The sequence below is a fragment of the Falco peregrinus genome, chromosome 5 (genome assembly GCF_023634155.1).
Source record: "Falco peregrinus isolate bFalPer1 chromosome 5, bFalPer1.pri, whole genome shotgun sequence".
Taxonomy (NCBI): domain Eukaryota; kingdom Metazoa; phylum Chordata; class Aves; order Falconiformes; family Falconidae; genus Falco; species Falco peregrinus.
Genome location: NC_073725.1, coordinates 87,945,830 through 87,971,630, shown reverse-complemented (window position 1 = coordinate 87,971,630; position 25,801 = coordinate 87,945,830). Strand labels below are relative to the sequence as shown.

At 47.5% G+C, this 25,801-nt stretch overlaps 1 protein-coding gene across 1 annotated transcript; it reads left to right on the top strand.

The window, feature by feature from the left end:
* The first annotated feature begins 612 nt into the window (after nt 1-612).
* Nucleotides 613-2,519, top strand: SSTR5 (somatostatin receptor 5). Its single transcript, XM_005229022.2, has one exon. The coding sequence runs from the start codon at nt 670-672 to the stop codon at nt 1,780-1,782; it is 1,113 nt and encodes a 370-aa protein (XP_005229079.1). The 5' UTR covers nt 613-669; the 3' UTR covers nt 1,783-2,519.
* Nucleotides 2,520-25,801: the final 23,282 nt, after the last annotated feature.

Genomic DNA, 25,801 nt, shown 5'->3' with positions numbered 1-25,801 from the left:
CAAGCTGGGAAGCGGAGGGTATTAATCGCCCTCTCCTTGGTTTCGTAAAAGTAAAATGTGTGTATGACAGGTTACAGAAAGTAAGACAGTCAAACGGTGAAGCTTGCTTGCCAAGTGGCGCAGGAGGTGTGCAAGAATTAGCATTTCTCATCAGCAGAGGAAGGACTGGCCTTGTTCCAGCCAGCATTGGACCTGGGCAGCCCACATGCCGGGACGTTCAGACTCCTTTGTTGCAGGAAAGCTGCTGCCTCTGACTGGGAAGTGTGCTGCCCATCACCCTCTGCCCTCACATGGTGGGGTGCGTGCCGTCCAACTGCCGTGCAGCCTCCCATCTTCACAGTTACTCCCAGTCCTGACACCACTGCACGGAGCTTGACAGTTAAATGGACACCGCCATCCACTGGGATGAGCACTTGGGCGCTCTCATTGTGCAGTTCTTTTGCTCAGGCATTGATCCCATCACATCTGCTAACTGCATAATGCAAACACAAGTTCTGATTACAGATAGAGAATTAAATGATGTGTAAGGCATCTACTTGGAATTCACTCTTTCTCTCTTTTTCTACCCCCCCCCCTCCCCCGGCCTTTTTTTTTTTTCTCTCTAGGAGCAAGATGCCCGTGAAGTTTAATCTCTCTTAGCTTGAAAAGAAAAACTGAGGAGGAGAAGTTATGGATCCTTTGTACTTCACCAGCACATTTAGCACAGAAGCTAGCTCTAGCGATGTGAATTCCTCACTGCTGACCAATGTGACAGAGAACGGGACACTTTCAGAGCAGCCCTCATTCAAATACATCCACAAAGTCCTGATTCCCATCTGCTACCTCCTGGTATGCGCAGTCGGACTCAGTGGCAACACATTGGTCATTTATGTGGTTTTGCGCTATGCCAAGATGAAAACAGTCACCAACATATACATCTTGAACCTAGCCGTTGCTGACGTACTCTTCATGCTGGGCCTGCCCTTCCTGGCCACCCAGAACGCCATCTCCTACTGGCCTTTTGGCTCCTTTTTGTGCAGGCTGGTTATGACTGTAGATGGTATTAACCAATTCACTAGTATTTTTTGTTTGACTGTGATGAGCATGGACCGCTACCTGGCAGTAGTTCATCCCATTAAATCAACCAAATGGAGACGTCCCAGGGTGGCCAAGCTCATCAGCGTGACTGTCTGGACATTCTCCTTCTTGGTGGTGCTTCCAGTCATCATTTTTTCAGACGTGCAGGAAGACTTTCACACCTGCAACATGAACTGGCCAGAGCCTGTCAACATCTGGTCAGCAGCATTCATCATTTACACGTCGGTCCTCGGGTTTTTTGGTCCTTTGTTGGTGATCTGTCTCTGCTACTTGCTGATCGTGATTAAAGTCAAATCTTCGGGCATCCGAGTCGGGTCTACGAGGCGCAGGAGATCAGAGAGGAAGGTGACCAGAATGGTGGTGATCATTGTGGTGGTCTTTGTGTTTTGCTGGCTCCCATTTTACATGATGAACATTGTCAATTTGATATTTATACTGCCAGAAGACCCTGTGTTAGTAGGGGTTTACTTCTTCGTGGTGGTCCTGTCCTATGCAAACAGCTGTGCCAACCCCATTCTTTATGGATTTCTTTCTGACAACTTCAAGCAGAGTTTTCAGAAAGTCCTTTGCCTCCGAAAGGGCAATGGTGTAGAGGACGGTGACCCCATTGAACACAGGCAAGAGAACAGCAGTCGCTTGCAGGAGTCAATGTTGACGCAGAGAAATATTGAATTCAATGGACATATGCAGACCAGCAAGGTCTGAGGGCATGGTTCGGTACTGCAAAGTTCTTGTAGACCTGGAGAACTTGGGGACTTAAAGGAGAGATGAATTCATAGCAAAGCTAAAATCTGGAGACTTACAAGCTCAAATAAATGTACATAGACTTCTCTTCACCCCCCTCCCTTTCCCAGCTAAAAGTGTTACGGGCTGTACTGGGCTGTGTGAAGCTCTTACGGTATTCTAGCTAAGCTGGACGTGTGTTACCACTTTCTGTACTCTAGAGAACTGATTTACCGGTACACGCTGCTGGCTTTGTACTGCCCTAGTGATGCAAAACAATACTAAACTTGTTTTAACTACCTGGTTAAGCAGAGTTTATGGCTGCTTTGCGCTGTTGGGATCAGCTCAAAGCAGGAAACAGCTCAGATAATACCTTTGGAAATCTTCAAGAGGATCTCTTAAAAGAAAAACACTACTCCTTAAGAGGAAGTTTCATACAAAAAAGGCCACAGCACTGATCTTGAAATTGTGTACGAGCCATGGTTACAAAGTGCTGCATAGTCTATTCACACTGTTTTACTGTCGTTGACCCTTGTAAGAGATTCATAGTATTCGGGAATCTTTCAAACATGATAAGAAAGGATAAAAACAAGACTAGGAAAATATCGTTGAAAGGATTCAATGTATTCATAGTACTTTCACATTCTAAACCAAACTGCATATAAAATGTGATGTAACCACTTTATTATTATGTAAGTGACACCGATCATGAAGTCCTGGAAAGCTGTTGTGTATATTTATTGGATCTGAATGTAAGTATGGACGTGAATATAAACTGTATTTTTGGAAATTAAAACAAGTTCAATCCCCTCTGACTACCCATTTCGTGGCTTTGCCAAGCACTGTCAGGCCCTGCGCAAAAAGGATGCAGCTGAGTCTTCGATGCATTTGGTGCAGCATTGTAAATGCAATACAGTATAGTATGATTGGGCTGAGTACAGGGAACTATGGGGCTCTGTTCTGCTCAAGGACCAAAAGGAAAGTCTCTGTGCCTTATGGTGCTTGGGAGCTCAGCAGATACAGAGAGAGAAAATGATTAACGTGAGACCATATAGCAGGATGAGGGGAGCAAGGATCAGCACCCAGACCTGATTCCTGCCTTGCATCTGATCCAAGCGTACTTGCACTGTAAAGTGAGAACTCTTCATACATGAAAAGGAAGAAAGCAAATCAGATGTTTGCTTTAATCCAGGCAGAAGTTATTTATTCTCTTTAGAAATTGCTTTCTACTGTCGTTGTCACCCACACAGTTCAAACTCCTTCTGTAAGGACATTTGTTTGTACGTAATAGCAAGCAGGACAGGGGATGCAGAAGGAGAGGGCATCTCAGCTGTCCTTCCAACCTTTGGTGACCTTCTAAGGGATGTGGCTGAGTCCCAGCCCAGCAGTGAATATCCACTTGGTATTTGTACAAGCAAGGCACATTATTCAAGTACCTCTAAATGGAGCATGATGCTGATGTGGGTCACCCCTGGAGTGCAACCTGGAGAAGGGTAGACAAGAGTTATTAGAGTGAGAGACCCCATGTTGAAATTACTGAAGATTTGGGCATTGGCAGCCTTCCAAACTGGGATCCAGCCTGCAGCCCTCTCCACCCTACAGCTTTGCAAAGGCTCAACAAGCTCAGCAGAGCAGCCTGAAGATGTTTTGAAGCCAAGTTACCATTTTCAGCAAGTCCACAGCAGCATTTTTCCATCAGTCCTTTTGGCCGAGGGCTTCAGGACTGCCTGGGAGCGGAGACCGGTTGCTTCTTTTAACTGTCCTCAGGAGCTTGCAGTTCCCAGTCTGAACCTGTCCTAACATGCATCGTTCAAACTCCGCTCAAGTGTTAGGTCACCTGTGCCATAAAGTGCTAAAAGCAGGTCCGATTTGTTAAAACATGTGGCACTGTGGTACACAAATACTTCTTAAAATGATCTGCAGGAGAAGTTAAATCCCTGCCCATAGACCTGGTCACTGGGCTGCTTAATAGGCTAAAACTGACCCCAGATCTACCTGCCTTTCCATCAGCCCTAGCAGGCAAGTTCCTTTTTGTTTTGGATTTGTGATTATACCAGAGATATTTCTAATTGTCGTTTGTCTGAGCTGGGAAAAGCATGTGTTTCTGTTCAGTGATATATATATATATATGTATATTGTGGCTACCATGGGTGGGACCCAGCCAGCCCGTATATCTATCTTCACTTCAACAACCATAGTGGAGGAATGAAAACAAGCTCTTGGGAGAGTGAAAACTGAGTAAAAGCTGTCCATCCTTCCATGCTGGTTCAGGAAAACATTGTGCATCTGCAAAAACAAACAGTAAAATTGTGTTATGTCCAAAAAATCAGCCTGGGGTGAGAGGTAGGGGGTACTCCAGGGGGGTTCCCACAGTGGACCACGGAGCTGGAATGGTCTGTGTATGAAGAATGGAAAAAGCAGGACAACAGCCAGAGCAAAACGTGTTTTATCCCATGGGCTGACTTCAGCCAGCAGGACCTGTAGCTCAGGGTGGGCAGAGCTTTCTTTCCCACCCAAGAGTGTCCCCTCTCATCTGTGCAGGGAACAGTCCTGCCTGCGTTACCACCAGCCCTGAGGACCAAGTACACCAGGCAGGACAACAGCCTGAGCTAAAACCCTTCGGGCCTTAAAACTGCTTACTCCTGATGAAACTGTTTTGCATGAACTCATAGGATGGACCAACTCCTAAATAAGTTCTTGCTCCTACCCACTGTTGCTGTGTATGTATGCACCGTTGTCCTTCTCCGTGCCACATACGTGGCCACATCATGTTCCCCAGGCACAAGAACTCACCAGATACAATGAGAGACAATTGCAGGATGTATCCAGAGCCTGGTCCTGGTACATTTAGGCTTCTCGCAGTAACAGGCTGTAGCCCACCTTCCATACCCCTGCACTATACCATGGCCGTTAATTCAAACTCACAGCACAACCAGATTTACATTGATTAATTAAGTCATGCAATATCTATGATTTCCGGAATTATCAGGCTGTTCCAGGCATAAATCAACTCTCTTATCAGTTCTTGAGACACGTGAAGTAATTAGTGTGGGCCTCTATGTCATCTCTGCCAACTCCATCTGCCTCCAGTTGATTAGCCAGAAGTTCTTCTCCAGTGACAGAATTAGAAAAACCCATTTTAGTCCACAGATCATTTTGCAAGCAGCAGTAATCATTAATGCTCTCACAGAGGGAGGGTGCCCCACGTATGCAGCCTTGGTAGTTTCTTCTGCAGAAGCACAGGGATGCATAATTGAAGTCAAAGTGTGTTGCTGAGTACATCTATGCCATCGTCCATCATCAGCCTGATCCTCTGGAGCAGCTGAACTCTTAAACACAGATAAAATTAGCAGAATGAAGAAACCAGAGGCTCATCCACACTAGCAGTAAGGCTGAGCAACACTGGTTGCCTCACCAGCTATATGCTCTGCTAGTATTTGCTATGGAGGTAGCAGGACACAGTTGTGAGAAGAGCCAAAATGCCAGGGCAAGAGTTAGGAATTTGCCCCGGAGGCTGTGAGACTCTGCCTACCTTGTACACCACCTTCTGTATCTGTAAAACTGGGAAGAACAGTGCTGACCTCTGTCATACAGCTTTCAGGGCTGAAAGCAGCACTGGGAATAAAACCTCAACCCTTATAATTTGCTGTCTCCTACTGATGTGCTGGGAGCTCCATAAGGATCAGAGCTGGCAGTCCTGGAGAGAGGCAATGTATCGGGGACAGAAGTGGAATGGTGTTGTCGCCCATCCTCACCAGTATTTTCCTAAGGCTGTCTGAGAGGACTGCTTGGGTATCTCAGTCTTCATTTTTAAGAGAAATCATTTCACCTGGGGATTATAAAGTATTACTGATAAACCTGAAGCAAGTGCACCCACCTGCCTCAAAACCAGCAGTTCATGAGAAACCTTTGATATGCTTGGGACTGGCAGCAGCACCAACAGAATTAAAATGTAAAAGGAGCAGCAGGCTCGTCCTTTGCCCAGCGTATGGCATAGAGAAGTTGTGAGTTGGGTACTGGTTTGCCAGAAGCCACCAGAGGACTCAGAGTGGTGGCTTGAGGACAGAGGGTAGGTAGCAAACCCAAGGTGTCCCTCCAGACATTTCATCCCAGGATCAGAAAGCCCTTTTAGACATTGTTCAGACTGAGGTGTATCAGACCCACAGGGACTGTGTGAGTGTTACCTTAAACAAAAATAAAACCAAATTGCTAGAATAACCCACAAACCTAGAGATTAAGCAATATAACGAGAAGCAGATGGAGGAACAAACTCCAAACCCAAGGAAAATAGACCCCCCCCTTGGTGGATTAGGTAAGAACACAGAAGAACTGAAGAATACTCACAAGACCAACACTTGAGTAAAAACTGGCAGAGTTGAAATATCGATGATTTCTGGCTAACTTCTTGTTTGCTCTTCAGGGCAAAAGCTAATATTCATTTCAAACCTCTCTGAGCATGCGAGAGGGCTAAAGAGGTGTGATAAATGAAGATCCAGAGTTTTATTGCTCTGTCACGTTAATCTGGTGCACTATCAGGGGACACCAGCGCAACAGTAATCTGGTGCATTAGGGACACTCTTGTTTTTCTTTCCATGATGATTTTATAACATGCTGGAAAGAAAAGCCAACAGCATTTCATGCCAGGACGCTTCATAAACATTAATATTGTGCTAACAAAAGAATCATTTTTCACCACAGAGGAAGAGTTTTATTGCAAACTTTAAGCTCTTTGTGTATCCGGAGAAATGTCTCTGTTCTTTTCTGGGACTCCAAGTCAGGTGAGCAGGTATCATGTGGAGTTACCACGTGCTGATCATCTAACATTGTCTTCAGGCTTCTGCTACAGATTCTCTTCACTATCCTCTGTTAAATATTCTAGACAAAGTATACAATTTATGCATCAAATGAACCAAACGCCAAAATTGTTTGGGTATCTTCTGGATCCTAAAAAGTCTTTTTTTCCAAGTAATTTGGCTGTGGCGTATGACGGTAGCTCTTTGGTCTCTCACGTGCCGTGAAAAGCCTGCCCAAGCCCACCTCGCTGGCTGTTGCCTCAGCCCCCAGCTCAGTGCCCTGGTGGCAGCACTGTCCCTTTGGGGACACAGAGGCTTCAGCCCCCTGGGACATTGGGGCTGCTACACTGGCATGTCCAAGCTAGTCTTGGAGCTTACTCCCATGTCAAGACTGAAGAGAAGTGGAGCAAATCAGTGCTGATTTCAGTGTGAAATCAAATCTGCAGTCCATGCTGAAGGGTTACACCTTGCTAATCACCTGGGTTTTTTAATGGCTCATTTGGTGCTCTGACCACAAGCCTATCAGAAAGACAGAAAGGATGCTGAAAACCACGATCTACCTGCTGATCAAGTCAGGGATCTTTTTTTCCCCTTGATTTCAAAGGAAACTGGTCTTGATAAAGCACTGAAGATTAACTCCTTGCAGGAAAGAATGGCACCAGAACACAGAGAACTCTGAAGTGTCTGAATATCTTTCTGATTCCTCTCTTGACCTACAGCAGGGCAGCAGGACTTGGCTTCTATTAATTTGCCATTAAAAAAAAAAAAGCATTTTAGAAATGTGTGCAGCAAATACCCATGAGACTGAAAAAAAGCTTTCCGTTAGGCTAATGACTGATTTGTTTTCTAATTTAAAAAGGATCAAAACTGATTTTATTTACAAAGCAGACAGTAATGGTCACGCTCCAGTGAATGAATAAATGTGCATTTCAGAAGGAATTGTTGTTTTGCAAACACATTTAATTTAATACAATATATTCCCATAAAAACGGGGGAACTAATGAGGAAAGAATGACTCTGCCCTGCCATGCACTCTCTGTGAAGAAGTGATGGGCTTGTGCACTTGTGCTTACAGTGTCAGCTTAGGGCTCCACAGATCTTGGTTCAGTTCCTAATTTTAACCTTACAGCTTTGATGTGAGGTAGGCCGTGATTCCCAAAGTCTTCTGCCTGTGAAACTAACCCAGTGCTTTCTTTCTGACACCTGTCTGACATGGCAGAGAGATTTGAAAGTCCCATCCCAAAGTGCGTGTTCGGTGCCAGCACCACGGGGTTTACATCGGTTTTATTGAAGTCTTGCAGGAATAGTCACTTTTTATGAAAGGGGTAAGTTCTGGTGCATTGATTTTGTGTCTCTTTGACATAAGTCTCCTTTCCCTTATTCAGGTGGGGGTTTTGCTGGTAATGGGCAATCAGATGCCTCTCATCGACAATGCATCTCCGGAAAATTTGCAGCTTGCTCTGGGCACGGTGAGCCTGCTTGTCATTACCCTCTCCATGAGGGACCACTCCAAAAGAAAACTGGGTTTCAGTGCGGCTCTCTTGGGACAAAGAGGATTGAATAGATCACACAAACCAGGCCTTGATGGACCAACCAACACGGTAACACACCATCCATCAGTGGCACGGCCAGGATGATGATGCTAAGCCATGCAAAGCAATACCCCCATGAAACCTGGGTAAGTACTCAGTGTCACAGACACCAGACACGTGCAATACTCAACAGCCACAACAGTGATTAGGCAGACGGTATCTGAGTTAGATACTCTTGCCAGCGCTTAAGGGTTGGTTACATATGTGTGTGCGGCACAGGCTAGAAATAATATTCTCACTTATGGAGAAAATGCAGGTAATTTGTACAGAGTGACAGAAGAGGAGGAATGAAATCTGGGTAAAGCCTTGGAAATCACATCTCGGAAGCACATCAGGGAGCATTTCAGCATACAGCATGGAGCAGGGTCTTTGACATCCTGAATCCTGAAATAGGAATGAAACCCAGGCTGCCAGAGCCTTAGTCCTTCTGTACCCAGACTTGCCCTTGATATACACTCTGCTTTATCTGTCGTGGTCCATGTTTGATCACACTCAGCCCTGTCTGCAATTTCCCTCCCTATCTCTGAGCCATGAACACATTTCCTGCCTTCCAAGCAGACCGACGTGAGCAGGATGCTGCTGCGCTTGGCGTGTTGAGGCATTTCATTCAGACCTCCTCAAAGCCCCTAGACTTGTCTGAATTAAAATCGAAAAGAAAAATGAAATCTTCCTTTCCTTCTCCCTGCAGATAACCAGGCATTTTTGGCTTTTATAAGAGGTTTTGCATCCAACATCAGTACAGGCTTTACTCTTCAGTAGCCTGTCTGGAGATTTTCTACCATCCCATCTTTCCGAGCAAGGTGAGTGTCACCAACAGGGCCACAGCACCAGAGACCTTCAGGGAATGAGTTACCAACCTGCTTCTGCCAGGCTGTGCTGATAGCTGATTTCAAAGTACAGCCCATGGAAGGATTCTGCCAGGGCTTTATAACCAACCATGCCTTATCTAAACAGTATTGACTGATTTTGTTCTCTGCCGGTTGCTAATGACTGGCAAATAAAAGACTGACTGTGCTGTGAAAATACAGAAAGGATACTGCAAAGTGGCAGTATAATCTACGAGAAATATGTCCTTTCTGTTGCTAAAACAACATAAAAAAGGCAGGGAACTGGTTTTTTTCCAAGTTCTCTTTCTATACATTAAAAAATTAGGCATGCTTCTAATTTGCATTAGAGCAGAGTCTCTGGTTAAATAGATTGAGCAGGGGACGCAGCAGGTTTTCAGCCAGATTGACTCAACCGATCTCCTCTCAACCCAGACATGCCTGAAATGCATGGGGCTGCTCCCTATAACAGGAGGCCAAAGCAACCAAGTGAAGCTGTGCTTTCTCCTGCCCTTGAGACAATCCAGAGTCACTCTGCTCAAGCCAACGGTCCTTGGGGTCTCACCGGAAGCAAAGTGTCACCAACCTTATGACTGTAGTCAGCTCTCCTGGTCTACAGAGGACACCATCCTTCCTGCTGTTGGCATGGTTTGCTGTGGTGGAGCAGCTGGAAAAGGTGGTACATCTGTTCTCTGGGTGCAACCCAGTCCCCTGCTTTGGACAAGTCTTGATTTGCAAGAGCGTCTGCACCCTCTTACTTGGTGTGACATGACCGTTGCTAGTGGGCCAACTCTGGAATTGCCGGTGCTGTAAGCCCAAATTTTTGTGCGCTGAGCTAGAGGAGATGCCACACTGCAAAGCAAGATGTGTGATGGTTTGTACCCCAACATCCAGAGTTTTGTCTGCTTGATGCACTTTCTCTCCTTAAGGATGTAAAACACAGTGAGGAAAAGAGTCTAAGCTGAAAGGGTGACTATTGCTCTGGCTAGACCACAAGGCAGGTCTCACCGCAGCTTCCCTGGTGGCTGCAAGCAGCAGTGGCTGCTGCCATGCACCTGCTGAGGAGCAAGATGGATCTTCCACTGCAGCCCAGGCGCAGGAAGGTGATGTTCTCCTTAGGTGGTACAGTCCCTTTCACCTTCAAGGGATCAGGAGTGTGCTGGGGAGGAAGAGAGGCTGGGATCAGCTTGGCCCCAGCCGTGGTACCTTTTGGTGAGTTACAACTGCTGCAAATCATCCCCAGCTGCGGCACTGAGGTGACAATCAGGAGAACAGAAGCTGACAGTGGATAATGACTCTTTAGACATCAGAAAGCTGCAAGTATCGAACAACTGGCATAGCAAAGCAGAGGCCTTTTAACTAAGGCCAGAGACATGGCAGGCACCCGGCTTGGGGGAGGGGGAGGGGGCTGGGCTGCCCCCTCCGTGCAGACTCTTCCCTGCCACCATGACCTCTCTGCCTTTCAGGTATTGCTGGGAGGGCCAAAGGTGCGGGACATGATCAATGACTGTCTCTTTTCATTTGGCAGAACTGTGACAGTGAATAAACACTACCTGCAGTTAGGTCATCCCTTTAATGAATTAAACCATTAAGGAAACAATTAAGAGAGGGAAGCTTGGTTTGAGGGGTACAAGACAACTGAGACTCGGCAGGCTACTGCTGGCTGGGTAACTTTTGCCAGCTGATGCTTCTAATTGAAACAATTATGCATAACTTGATGAGGGACAAAAGGGCTTGCAAAATTAAAGGGGTGGCAGCAACAAGCAGGGCCATGTCTGCAATGATGGATGAAGGGGGGAGGGTGTTCTGGGATAAAGGGAAAGTTCTTGCAGATATTTTCAGCTGCCAAAACCAAAGCAGTGCTTTCAGATCCAGCTGCCATCCAGTTCAACACTGGAAAGAAAAGTGGCTTTACACTTTTCCCTCTTCCCCCATGATGTAGTTTCCCATCAGATGAAAATTAACGAGGGCTGTGACCCAATCTAGCCATTTCCCACACTGGTTAACGGGGGTCAGGGTCCCTCCTAGAAGCTCAGGTGGGAGACAAGTGTAAAACTTCAAGCCTGGGGCAGTCAGGTTTGCTGAGAGCTGGGCTTCAGGTCTGCCTGCTAAAGCAGGCTTCCAAAGGCTGCCCAGTTAGGAACAGAAATAGATTATTAATTTCTCTTTTCCCCCACAATGACAGAACAAAAGAGAACACATTTCCTCTCCTTGGCTACCGTTAACTATTTCAAGCTGAGCCACAGCACTGAAATGCCCCTGCCCAGCCCAAAGGCATTTATATGCAGCCGCTGTTCTCTTCAGCCTTTCGCTCCGCTGCGAGCAAGATTTATGCTCCAAAGGATGATGAGAAGGGGCATATTATTAATCATGAAATCCATCATCTATCCTGAGAACCTGATGGAAGAGGTCCCACAGAGATGCTAGTGCTGTCTCTGCCAGCTCCTGAGATCACTCCCAGGAGCTCGGCTGATGTGCAAAGGAGCTGGCTGGCAAAGCATGGGCGTGCGGAGCACCTGCCTGCACGGAGCACACCTGCCACGTGCAATAGCAGGTCAGGGCTGTCCCACGGGGACCTCAGCCCCACAGCCACTTGGGCCACGTACAGCTGCCAAGAAGTTGGCCTCGGTCCCTCCTCACCTGCCTGTCTCGGGCTGGCAGCAGCCGATGCAGCTCCCTGCCGCTGCAGCAGCTCAGGGAGCCCTCCACAACCCATTTCAGTCTGAACCAGACAAGTTAGAAACTGCCTTTTGCTGACCTGAGCTCCAACGAGCTCACAGGTTTTGCTTCATTCATGTGTGTTACTTTCCACGTTTAGCAATAGATGCATCAGTGTTGTCACAGCTCTTGGTCACACAGCAATAGTGAGGATTAGCCACCCTCTCCGCACCCTCAGTTTGGGGTTTGGTTTTGGTTTTTGGTTTTTTTTTTTAACTAATTTCTGAGTATTTTCTTGGGTTTTCTCCCTTTTGATCATGCACTAGTTGTACAAAGGTGGTATAGTCAGTACATGGTGAATTAAGCTCTATTCCTCAGGTTACATCCATGCAAATCAAGAGCAGCAGGAAAACTGTCTCAGACTTTCAAGAAAGGAGAATTTGGCCCTGGGCTCAGTGAAGGGGAGTAGATCACAGGTATTTTAGCGAAGTTTTTTGGGTTTATGACAGGGAGGACTCATGGTCTGGCACTAACTTGTGTGCCAAATCTATCAGGTAGGGTAAAAACAGATGGGACCATCCCACGAGACTTGTCAGCCCACAGAGACAACACAATTGCACCCAGCAGGAAGTGTAACAGGAAAAGGCAGAAGTGCAAACTGGTCTGGCATCGTTGTACCACCCCATCTAAAGCCTAACTTAGCCATCATGCTACACTTAGCCATCATAGCCACAAGCAGCCACACGAATCCAGCTTGGCTGGCCCATGACAGTAGTTCTACATTTCTGGTCAATATCGATGTAACTACTGATTTACAGCATTATTTTTCATTAATATTAGTGAAAAGCCAGCTAGTACTGAGCATGCTCATTGCTGTAGTGCCTGTGCACCAGGAATAGTACTCCTTGGTGCTGGGAGCTGCACCAGCACAGAGTGGGGCCCCGAAGCGGGAGGTGATGGAAGCAGAGGGCACCCCAGGAGGGCAGGGCTGCTGTATGTGTGCACCGCACACACGCAAAAGCATTTGGCCTTTACCTGTAAAAGGTGTAAATGAGCGAGCATGTGATGAGGGATGGGGATGGCAGTGAGACAGGCAGTTCCGAGGACTCCTGTGGCTTGTACACATTTCAAGTTTTCATCTCTTTCTTCCTCCGTCTCCACACAGCTTGTGATTAACATCAGTAACCTCCCTTCAGCTCGTTCTGTATGTGCATAGTTTATGATAAGGCATGTCTCGAGATTCTAGGTAACAAAACAAAAATTGCTAAACCCTCTGCCTCACAGCTCAGGCTGTTTTGCACAGAGATTTGGGAGAGCTGGGGTGGTAGTGTGGGAGCCAGCATGTTAACAGTTCCCACCTCAGGAGGATATTTGTGGGCTTCAGGATTTGACTCACGGGGTGCGATCCAGTTGTCATTTTGGGATGTGTCCCCCTCGATGCATCACGCTGCTCCTCCCGCTGTGCTTCTCTGCACCCTGGCCCTCCATTCTTTCTCTGTCCCATCCTCTGCCTCGTGGTCCTGGATTTGGCTGCTCTATGGAGAGAATAGGTGCCTGTGTTGAATTTTTTCCTACTCCTTGCTGTTGCCTCCTGCTTGGTCCCAAGTTGTGCTACCTTCATCTGCACTGGTGTCACCTAGAAACCCCCAAACAGCCCAGTTCTCCTATTTTCTCTCCTGCCTTTCTCTGATCTCTGGCAGAACCAGGGGTCTGCAGCACCCAGGCACCAGCTTTGGGGCAGGGAAGGCCACCCTTCCACATCGGCATTGCCAGAGCCAGCGCTTGGTGTCCAAGGTGGTTCTGGATGCTCACAAGTGGGAACTGAATTTGCAAACCCCTGAATACGTTTTTTTGTGTGAAAAACACCGGCAGTGAAACCGCAGGCAGCTCAGCATCCATGGGAGCCACGCTGGAGACCACAGTGTGTGGCTGGGTAGGTGACACCTGAAAACCCAGCTCGCAGGGCTGTTTCACCACCACCGGTGTGCAACTGCTTGTGGATTTTACCACCCACTTACCTTGGCTTGATTTATGAATTCAGCCAGGAACATTGTCTGCCTTGGCAAGAAAAGGGATTTCAATAAATAAAGATGTATGGGAAAGAATTATAATCTGGCATTGCATTAGCAGAGCAAAGGTTATTTCTCTCCTCCCTCTGTAGAATGTTATCATACTTGGAATTAACCAAGAAAACTTTTATCTGAAGGGAATAGTGAGACACCTGAAAATACACAGCAGGGCATGCACCGACGTGGGTGCACAGATGCTGGCTCAGTCTGGGTGACCCTTGTGTGGGGCTGCCCCCCTCTAAGCTGCTGTCTGAGGCAGGGCTGAGACCCACCTGGCAAAAACAGGCAGTAGTTGTGCTCATGTGCTGGTGTTCCTAATTTTGCCATCCCTCCTACCAGCAAGCACAGCCTCGGGGGGAGCATCAGAAATCAATCGGCAAACAGCCGGCTACTGTCAGCCTGGAGTGTGGAGCTTTATTGCAAACCTGCAATTGCCTGGGCTCGGAGTGTGCACAGCTGTTGTGAAAACAGCTGCTTATGCGAGAGCTTTAAGCATGTTTAGGGGAACAAGGAGAAGAAAACAGCTTTTTGTGCCTTTTAACATTTGCCTTCTAACAGAATAGGGAAATATAAGCAGGGTTTCCCTCCGGCACAGCGACGTACCTGATACCACCCGCTGCTGCAGGAGGGAAACTCGCTCTTGCATTATCGTAATGGTAGAAACTGTCTGCCCTGCTTTGATTCACTTTCAGCCCTGTTTCCTCTGGTCCCCAGTCAACATTAATCTTAATTATGTCTCAGCTAACAAGCCTCTAAGAGTTTATTAAACAGGCTTTTGTGTTCCCTAATTGAAAATCTCAGCGCAAAGTGTTTCAGCACTGCTTCTGACTCCCGTGCTGCTTTGAAAAATTGCTACGAGAGGCTGGCAGAGGGGAGAGGGACGGTGGGACGGCTCCTACTGCTGGCAGGAGAGCTGATGGGGGAGCTGGGAAGATGGTCCCAAACACAGTGTTCCTCTGGGGAGGACACTGGTATCCAAAAGGCCAGTCATGGAAATGCCTGATGTACACACACAGCTGCACACGACCGCTGAATGTCTCTAAAACAGAAACGCAGGGCTGCCAGGGGCCATGTGTGGGTTGGAGGGCTCTTCACATCATGAAACGTGTCCCAGATCCCATAGTTCCTGGCAGGAGTAGTAATGTCCTGCAGGGATCAGAGATTTCTCCTTGATTGCACTTGCTTTGCCTTTCCTTCAGATCAGACCCAGTCCAGAGACACCCACAAGCATTCCTGCACCTTCCCCCCACTCCACCACCTCTCCTGCAGCTTTGGCCTTTTCTTCTGTTCTCCTCATCCTTGGATCTGTCTCATCTCTATCTTAATCCTACTGACTCTGCCCTGCCCCTGGGAGAGATCTGCGGGCCTGACCTGACCCTGTAGGGAGCTCTGTCCCAGCACTGGCCGCAGTCATAATGTCACATCATGTACCAAAAGAATTTACAAATGAAGTTGGTCTGAAAAGGTATAAATTTGGGTCCTGGTTTTGAACAGGGACCAGACCTACCCCAGCCCTGCTCCCTCTATCTCTGGGTCAGGATTGGGACCACAGTTGCTAGAAAAGAGATGTTCCAGCCAGAAGCCTGCGTGCCAACAATTTTGACGATAATGCTGCAATGCATCATATTTAATGAGCAAATTTAGGGAAGCTTTCAATGCATCAGTTTTCAGATAAGACAGCCAAATGACCTTTCCAACAAGCAACTGTCCTGGGAATTTGGTTTCGTAATGAATGCCTGTCCCCAGCTGGGGTTAGAGGAGGAAGCAGAGCGGCAGCTGTCGCCGGGAGCGCACGCAGCCTCTGCTTTCTATTGCCAGGGAGAATCCGGCCCTTGGCTCAGCCCTGCCAGGCTTTGAAGCATCATCCCTTCAGCGTGGCACAGGTAAAGCAGTTCAGTGTGAATCTGGCCGCTCTTTTCCTGGCCCAGGGCTTTTTTTCTGGGCGCAGCTCTGTTCCTTGCAGGTCCCCTCCACGGCTCCTGCAGAGCATCTCCCCCAGTGCCATGCAGCCATTGCCCTGTGGGATCCTTTCCTCATTCCAAGAAAACTTCTCTCACACTCAAGTTGTGCCTTAAAAAGCTCCACTTGCTCTTTCTCCAAAGCCTGTACACTGTTCTTGGGGAGACACGAGTTTCCCCAGCAGCTTGGAGGTGGATTTCTGAGGAACTAGGCAAGCTGACAGCATCTCTGAACACATTTCATCAAAACATGTCATGCTGCGACAAAGACTGACAAATTCAGATGAAAATCTGTCCTCCCAGCCAGCCATTCCCAGAAAGCAAGAGACAGAAGCGACACTCCCCACTGCAGTTATTTTTTTAACACATCTCAAATCCAGTCACCAAGCCTGAGGGATTGGCTGACATTATTAATACCCCGACAGACAATTTTTCAAATTAAAACTTCCTATTCAGCTTTAAATACTCCTTTCTTAGCCAACCCTTTGATTCATTGAAGTATTACTAATGTTAGCTCTTCAGCTGCACTACTGAAAACAAAAACCCAAACACGCATGAAGGTCAGGGAAGCCTTGGCCTGTGTCTATCTGACCTTCACAAATTGCAAAATGTATTTTTTTTTCCACTTCTGTTTAAATCCCCAGTTAGGAATATTCATTAAGATTTATGCAGAAGTCTCAATAAATGGATTTTTCAACTGCTGGACACCAAAGTGCTTTGCTGGAGTATGTGTGGAAAAGTAAAACAAGCAACAGCTGGGATAAAGGAGTATCTTTCTTAGGCATATGGCTTTTTATTGCAATAAAAATGTGTGTAAGTGAAAGGGAAAAGTCACATACTCAGTTTGCACAAGTGGCATTTGCAGAACACAGCAGTTCCAAATGGCAGCTCCCAGGTGGGTATCTCAGAGGGGTCAGGAGTGGCGTGGGATTAATGTGCTTCACCGGTGACTTCTGGGTTTCAGTAGGGTCACAACTGACTGCACTGGCATCAGGCTCACTCTCTGGTGGCTCTCTAAGGGTTGCAATCCCCAGCCACATACCCGAATCAGAGCCTGAGGCAGGAATATATCCACAGACCAATGGATTTACACAGGAGTAAGAGCAGAGCCTGGGATGGTATTTTTACTCCTTCCCTCTTTGAATTGCAGCTAAATGCAGTCTAACTTCCGAAATCAATATTGCTCATGAGCACCTTAATGCAAACCTCCCTGGGACTAACACCATCCTAAGAGCCCATCTGGCAAACCCACATCTCTGCTCCCTGAGGCTCTGCATGCTGCTGGCCCCAGGGACTGGGTCAGCACTGGGATCCAAATGTTTCCTACGATGCACGGTCCTGGCACAGCCTTGAGGCGTGCAGCAGCATTCTTCAAAATAGTGAGGCCATGCTAATGTGCAATCAGTGCCGTTCCCCTGGTCCTCCTAACTGCCTGTTACCTTCTGCAACCAGAAAGGAAGGAAAAGTTGCTCATTTTATACTTCTGTGGTTTGTTCCCAGAATGGCTTATCCAGCTCCACCATCTCAGTTACCTGAAATGTCTTAGTTGGTCACCCCAGCCTGCACTTTGTCTTCATGTCACATCTATTCCTGCACATTTTTGTATTGTTTGAATAATTCCATCTAAATCCAGCCTTGTTGCTATGAGATGGATGATGCTCTGGGGTTTCTGTGTTCTCTCGCTCTTTAGTGCTGTAATCTCGTAACACTTAATCCTCTATATCTCTTCATCTTTCCCTGAAAAGTCACGAAAGGTGAAAGGTTTCTCTCCTTGCTCTCTTACCATCTCTATATTGAGCCTTTAAGCTCTCAATCCAGCTTTCTGACCTTGAGCAACAAGTTATCCTAAACATCAGATGTGCCCTGTTCCCTTAGCCTACTCTCCGTCTCCTAGGATGAACTTTCAGAGTTGCTGTACTATTCTGGTTTTTCCCAACATGGGAATGGAAAAGCAAGAGCCCTTGAAAGAATTGGGTGCTACAGGGGATGTACAGTTCTGCCCTCTGGTGATGTGAGGCCAACAGATCAGGCTGCATCAGAGTTTGACTCAACAAGCCTCCGTGCTGCGAATGTACGGACAGCACAGCCCTGGACATGTAGCACGGCTGTGGTCTTGGAATTGCCATCAGGGACAAGTGTTTCACTGTACCTCTTCATACGGTTAGGATGTCCCTCTGCCAGGCAGCCTGAGGTGCAAACTGTTGCACCCGGGTTTCATATTCCTTGTGCAAGTAAAGGTGTTTGGATGGGAGGTCCAGGTGTGCAGCCATCACTGGTCCAGAGTGCCTGCTTCCTTGTCTTGGAACTCCAGAAGGAGATTTTGGGCTTCCCCTCCCAGTGCACCAGGGGCAAGTCCCACCGTGTCTTTCTGTGGAGAACCTGGAGAAAAAAAAACAACCAAAATTTTCCAGCTCAAGGTCTTAATTAATTATGCCTTCCTGGCTTTTCCCAGAATAACATCCTCTTGTCTTCTTGGAATTTGAAATGTGTTGTGTCCCTGCGTGGGGAGTATACAGCATGCCCAGAAAGCACAAACAAAACCAGGGTGGAGATGCAGGACTCTTAGCAACACCATGTAAAATGTCCAAGGCTTCAGAGGTCTAGGTCCATCATCCAAGTTCACCATCCCTCTGGCAGACAGCACCTTTCAGACTGTGCTTGGCCATGATATCTAGCCTGTGAACCTGTAGCCACCACAAAGTAATAAGGAGTGGGATCAATGGACACATATGGACTCAAATTAATAACATGATGTGTTGCATGGGCTCTGCCTAGCACCTCAGGCTGACACGTGAGGCACGGCCATCACCAGCACCTCGGGGCTGCAGCAGCTCCGCACAACAGGGGGGATCATGCATGTCGCACCCCGACTTCTCTGCAAACCTGCTGCTTCTAACCGGCACAGCAGAGACAGGTAGCACACGGCAGAGCAGTGTCATGTCACGAGGAGAAATGTTGGCTCTGAAGAGATGTGATGACAGTAGCTCCCGTGGGCTGGGGGAAGCTAATTGTGCAGCTTCCAGAATTAATGCGAGCATTCTGCTTTCCTGTTTGCACCACGGTGAAGCCTCACACCACAGGCTGTGTTCGCTTTCTGTAGCCACATGTGTGAACCCAGTCCCATATGCCAGGTGACAGACAGAGGTCTAATGGGCCTCACATCTCAGCCTTGCAAATATTTTATTTTTTGGAGTGCACGTGCCTGACTACTCCAGACAGGAATCAGCACAGCAAAGTGCCATTTAAGTAGAATAAATCTATGTCACCAATTTCTATTTGGATTTCTTCAACACCTGTAAAATCTTACACAAGATGCATCACATTTCTGACCTGAAGTAGCCAGGATATAGAAGTGGAGCTGAGCTGGAACATACAGACCAAGCCAAGCAATGTGAATAGGGGGTTCCTGCACCCTGAAATGGTTAAGTTTAGTGGCAGGGTAACATCAACCCTCCCTCCTGGTCTGGGATCCTTGACCAGGTTCTGCAGTGCTGGTAGCCAATATGATAGATACCAGCTAAAACCAGCAGGAATTTAGTCTCAAATCACTCCAGGCAGTTCATGTAGGTGAAATTCCCTGCTGTGCAAGAGGCCGGAGTAAAGTCTATGAACCACTTATGTCTCACAGTGACAGACCTGATGCTGGCTGGCTGCACGGGGGTGGATTTCATCCTTTGTGAATCCACTGAGAAATTTTCCAATAGGATATCAAAACACCTCCATATTGTTCAGTGAGCAGGAGCCAGCATTGTTAGAGATGCACTTAGCAAAGAGCATTCACAATTTCCAGAAAGCACAAAAAAAGTGTGGAAAATGGAACTGTATGAAAAGCCCATACACAAAGCTGTTTCCCCCTCTTCCAACCATGCTCCCTCCTCAGCCTTTAAAAGGTGCAACTTGAAAGCTGAGGCTGATTCTAATCATCTAATTAAAAAGCTGAAAAATTTCAAAGCACAGCATATCCTGCACACCAAGATAAAAAAATACAATATTCTCAAGATTTTTGACCATGCATCACCAACTCTCCTGTTCGGTCTGGACTGGGGAGGTCTTAGCTTGAGGAAGATCATGGTAAATCATTAAAAAAGTGAGATGCATATGACACATAGCAGAGCTGGCTAAATTCCATCTGACTGAGACAGAGCAGACTATGCAGTTGACCTTCACCTGTGTCTTGGGGTGTGTATGTGTCACCCAAGCCATGCTGGGCACTGGGTGCTGTGGCAGCTCAGCTGGCCCAGCCTGGAGGGTGCTGCTGGTCCAGGGATGGGCTTCAGGTGCACAGAAAGCGCATGGGGGCATCTCTCAGCAGGTACAAGCTACATTAATTTTTAGCATGACAAAACCAGAAAGGAAAAAGTTCTGCAAAATGTAGTTAAGAATTGCTCTGCACTGATTTCTTGATGTCACATAGATTAGCCAGGCTGGGGACAGCTCAGCACACACCTGGACTTCTCGCTTGGGCTCAGCTCAGCACTGGGAATAACCTGCTCCGCAGTCAGCTGGGCTCAGCCAAATGGAAGGGGAGGCACAAACTGCTGTGAATGCTCCAGTTCAGACACTATCTTTTGGTATTTTCGCCAATAAATCCACATAGCCTCTTTTGTGTCAAAGGCATTATTTCAGCTGGGATATTTTGTCTTGCCTGGCTGCACCACAGGTCTGAGTCTTAATAGTGATAGCAATTACAGTGAGTTTTAGTGTCTAAGTTCTAGTGAAGGTAAGCGCCAAGGTGAGAAGCACAGTAGGAGCTTGCACACACAGGCACACACTGATACTCTTCCAGTCAAACTGAATTTCAGAGGGAAAGAAAAGCACAAATTTGTGGCACTTGACAGTTTAGCAAGTGCCATTTCCAGTGAGTAACTATCACAGCAGGCTCAAGGATCCTGAAAGAAACTCTTCCTGCAGCGCAAAGCTGGGGAAGCATCCCTTTGCTCCTTGGCTTGCGATGTGCTGTTGCACCCGAAATCCTCTAAGGGCCCTTTTCAAGTAGTTGTTTGCATCAGGACTTACTGCACACGAGCCACGTGGCACAGAAAGCGGTGCTGTTTTTGTTGGTTACAAATGCAAACACACAAACTCCTTTTGCTCAGCAAGCGGCTGAGGCTGCAAGCCAGCAGCTGTGGCTAGGAGATTACAGGACACTTCCTGAGGATCCAAAACAGATCCCAGGCAGAGAGCACTGAATCCTGCAATTAGCTTAAATAAAAGCAGGATCCTATTCAACTCATAAATCATGTTGGAACAATATTTTATCTAGTGCCAGGTGACAGACAGAGGTCTGATGGGCCTCACATCTCAGCCTTGCAAATATTTTATTTTTTGGAGTGCATGTGCCTGACTACTCCAGACAGGAATCAGCACAGCAAAGTGCCATTTAAGTAGAATAAATCCATGTCACCAATTTCTATTTGGATTTCTCCAACACCTGTAAAATCTTACACAAGATGCATCACATTTCTGACCTGAGGTAGCCAGGATATAGAAGTGGAGCTGAGCTTTGAACTGAGTATTCTTCAGCGTGGACCTGAAAGCATTTGGGGCATTTTATACTGAGTGCCACAGCTCTTTTTGCATTTTAAAGACCTAATGCTTGACTTACAGAGCCATTCTACTTCTGACAAATGCAACCTAATTAAAAAAGCGTCCAGTATTTTCCTTGTCACTGTTTTAGCTGAGAGAGGCCATGTGCCAGCACAGGAATTCCGAGCATGACAGGTTCTGCCTATGGCATTGTCACAGCTCCTTTGCCCCCACGCCAGAGGAGCAGTCCAGGCCATGCTGAGCCACAGCTCCTGCCCCAGGTGAACAAGCCACAGCAAAACCGGAGGGATGTCTGTGCCACTGCTGATTCTAGGGACAGATCGCCCAGTCAGCACTTATCCTGCTGATCCAGGATTGGCCTGAGGTGCTGTGGATTGACCTGCAGCTGTCTGGTTCCCAGTGAAGGCAGTGGGTGCCAAGAGGCTGAATCGCTCTGCACAGGCAGAAGAGCGTGGCAGGCGATATGAAGCGGGCAAGCGGCTTTGCCCACCACCTTGCTGGGGAAGGAGTTTTTCAGCTTGACAGAGTATGTGGTATCTGTCAGCTCTGAACACCCACTGCTTTTTTCCCCAAAGCCCCTAACAAATGACATTGCCAGTAATTAAGCAAATGTGGTTAGTGGTTTTATGGCTGAGAAATTGTAACTGCTATTCTTAATGAGCAGAGAGACTCAATTAGATGAGGTTAATATACCAAATAAATGCTATTTGCTCCACTTCAGAATCATCCAAGGTAAAACATCCAGGCACTGGGAGATACTGAGCATGAAATCCAGCCACACCAGAGACACTGATGATTGAACATTTGCTAATTTGCAAACCATTAGGAAACCTGTCACTAAATACCTGAAATCCCCAGGACACGATAACTTGACTCATCTCCAATAACGGGCCAGGTCTGATCGGTACAGGCAGTGCCAGCTCTACAGCCCAGGCTCCATGCATTCAGGTCAGGTCCTCCTTATCCATCTGCTTGATTTTACTTCAGCCTGGTATCAAGGGTATAGCTAGGGGAACAACAGGGGATTCTACCAGGTAGAGTCATAACTTTTCCAAATGTTTTAGCTGTGTCACCTGCCCCAGCTGTTTCTTCAGCCTTCACAAATGGGAGCAGGGCTGGGGAGGAGACCTTGCCAACACCCTGACTACACCAGTACCTTTTCTTAGCCCCAGTTCACTTTCACTTTGGCTCTTCAGCACACTAAGCTCTTCTGTTTCTTAATGAGATCTAATACATCAGCTGCTTGTGTCTGTTTTAAGTGCCCCTGGTTTAGCATGGTGGAGAGCAACTAAAATCATGTCCACTGTTAGAGCTAAGGTTGTGCAAGAAACCTCTGTGACTCAACATAGTGGCTGTAGCATCCCAAATTAAATGGGCCTGGTAGGTTTTTTCATGTTTCTTGCATTACATACTCCTCCCAGCCCTGTATTTCCATTCCCAGAACAGCAGCAAGGCTCATTTTCTCTCTGCAATGTATAATAAAGCCAAGGCATGCAGCACTGCTGCTAAACAGGCACAGAAAACACGGCAGGAGCAAGCAAGGGGGAGCTGGCATCCACATCCCCTATCCCAGCGGTTCCCTTTTATATTTTGATAGATCTTAAAAAGAGCAGATGACAAGTCTTGCACACAGCAAGCATCACCACAGCAGCATTACACTGCTGTCAGCTCATTTCTCCACCTGGGGAGCAGTTGCCATCAGCACATGGTCTGAGGGACACAGGTGACACTGCAATAGCACAGCTGAGGCCAGTGTCCTGCTTAGTACCTGTTCTGGGTCTGGCTCCACAGAGCATTTCCTGCAGATGGGAGCAGGTTTCAGGGCCAGAACCTGTGCTGATGCACAGTTGTGCATTTTTACTAGAGTTTGCAAGTCTTGCCATTTTCCTGCCTTCCAAAGCACTTTAGGCACTTTGCTCCCCTTGATTTTACCCAGGAAAGCAAAAGCAGTGGGGACTCCCACCCAGGCCATTTCAGAGAAATTCCTATCAACAGGATTCAGGCACTACAAACAAGTGTGGTAGACCCCCAAAAAGCAGGCAGACACTGTTTAATTTCCTAGATGCTAACACTTGTCTGGACTTGCCATCCAAGAGCTACACAACAGTGTGATTGAGACTTCACTGTACAGATGCCTTTTCAATCAACGGGAAAGTCAGAATTCTACATTAAAGGGGATGAAAAGCACAGGCAGAGGAACAGAGAGAGCAATGACCTTGAGGAGTAATTGATCTGCATTCTTTCCTGCTTGGAGACAGGGCAGCGCCATTCCCTGGCTGCACACAGGCAGCTGCTCAGCTGCCATGCAGTGCTGGCATTTTGCATTAGCAAAAACCCAAATGCAGTAGCAATTCCTCTGTTTCCTGCAACAAAAGTTTCGCTCCTGAAAAGGCTTTTCTGTGCTAAAGGCAGGAAATCTGCCACTTGCTCACACTGCAGCATTCAGGACCCCGAACCAGCAAAGAGGTGCCTGCTCCCTCCGAGAGCAAGGGAGGAAGAGATTTCTTTGTGAGTTGGCTTTAATGCAATTTTCCCTGGAAGAAAGGAGTTGCAAATAGCATTAGGTTGTCATGCCCAACGTATGGCAGCAATTGTCAGGGTGCCCAGATCCTCTGCAGCAGCTTTTGGCTGGAGCATGAAGCGCAGCTGCTGTCAAGAAAACATCCGTTGGCTGGGGAGAGGGGAAGCAGAGCCTTCATCACCACAGCGCCGTCACCACCAGCTCATCCTCCCCGCTTGCCAGTCCCCAAGCTGCAGCTAGTGCTGGCAGAGGAGACAGAGCTCTGCCCACATGTGGCCAAATCCAGCATTGGGAGGCCACAAACCACCAGCTCTGAGCTTTCCCCATGAGATCGGTCCCACATTGCTGTAGTCACAGTGTGTGAGCTCTTTTACCCAGGGTCTTCTACCTTAAGACCCAGTTAGGCAGAAAGCACATAAAATCTCACAAAATTAGGCAAAGAAAAGGTGCTGAGGAGCCAAGAAGGGTGAACTACCAGAGAGAGCACACAGATTTGTTGTTTCCAGGTGCTGCTGCTTGGACTTTGCCATGGAAGTGAAAAGCACCATGGAAAATGAGAATGTACGAGGAGAAAGTGGCATCACCAGGCTTTGGCAGGGACAGCCACAGTACACTGTGCAGGGCAAGAAAAGGGACACACACACACACCCACACTGCTCCCCACCTCTCCCTCAGCATCCCCTGGGGGTGTATGTGGGCTCCCCTGCCTGTCCTGGGACACCCCTGCTGTTCCATCTGCAGGCACAGCCCAAAGGTTTGGGAAATGCCATTCCCAACCTCCCCCCAAGCAGAGGCGAGGGAAGCAGGTGATGCCCTCATAGCATGTGCAGGCCAAAGTCTCCAACCTTTTAGCTACACATTGTTCCCTGGCTTTTAATCGGTTTCTATTTGTTTTAACACTTTCCTATTCTATCTCCTGCTTTAGATCTTTGTTAGTGACTAGGTTCTTACTAGAATCATTAAGTTCCATTCACCTCATCCAAACGCAACCCATTAGCTTTATTTGTTGCCTGGTTTCCTTATCTGCACTGATGTTATCTGCCTGTTCCTGTTGTAAAATGTAAGTTTCCTTATTGAGAGGAAAAAACAGTATGCTGAAGGCAAAGGTTCCTTTTTGTCCTTACCCTGACCGACAGGGAACAGTCCTTCCAGAAAGCTAGGAGGGATGAAACCTCAGCAGAAACAGCCCCCTTACTCCCCAAAAATGCTGCAAGAGGGGAATGCAGCATCTGTTGGATACAACAGGTTGTAGCACCCCCATAACAGAGGGAGGTGGACACCATGAGCAGAGCAGGCAGGATGTAGCAAGGCATGGCAACACCTGTTTGCAATATCAGCTAATCCACCAAGCAGCTGAGAGGTAAGCACTGAGTATCAGAGGTGCCACACACCTGCAACTCACACCACACCATACATGCGCTCAGGAAGAACTTTTCAGGTTTTAGTTTTCACATGACCATTGCTTTTAAAACATGGTTATCCAAAGAGAGGTTTCAAAAAGGATGAGGAGAGTCATCAGAATGCTGAAAGTGTCCAGCACATCCTCAGAGCAAACTGCTTTGTGCCTGGACAGGCTCACAGCACAGCCCTCCCAAATACTGCATGCCCACCATGGGAGCAACACTGGACTGCTGCTGGGGAGAAGCAGCATGTTTGCTGTCAGGTCCCATTCTGACTATTTACAGACAAAAAACCACACAGAGCTAGACTTTAAGGAAATTTAACATTTTGAGAGACAATTGGCAGAATAGGGCTTTTCCCCAGTCTCGTTTGGCTGGGAAAAGCCCACTTCATATTAGCTCACAGCCCTTACTAAGCTTATGGTCAGCCAGAAGAGACTTGTGATTTCAGCAGTTACTAAGGGGTGGCTTACTGCTACAGGCTGAAATGGAATCAGGGAATTGGGCTGCCTCTGAAGGGCACAGCTAACACTGAGCACCAAGCAAGATTGAAGCTTTGCAGCCCTCATCCTGGCTCAGAGAGCTGCTGCAAAGCAGGGAGCAGCACCAGGATGAGCCCATCCCCTCCCCAGGGCAGCA

Coding starts and splice junctions, on each gene's coding strand:
- SSTR5 (XM_005229022.2), top strand. CDS start 670: ATGGATCCTTTGTACTTCACCAGCACATTTAGCACAGAAGCTAGCTCT.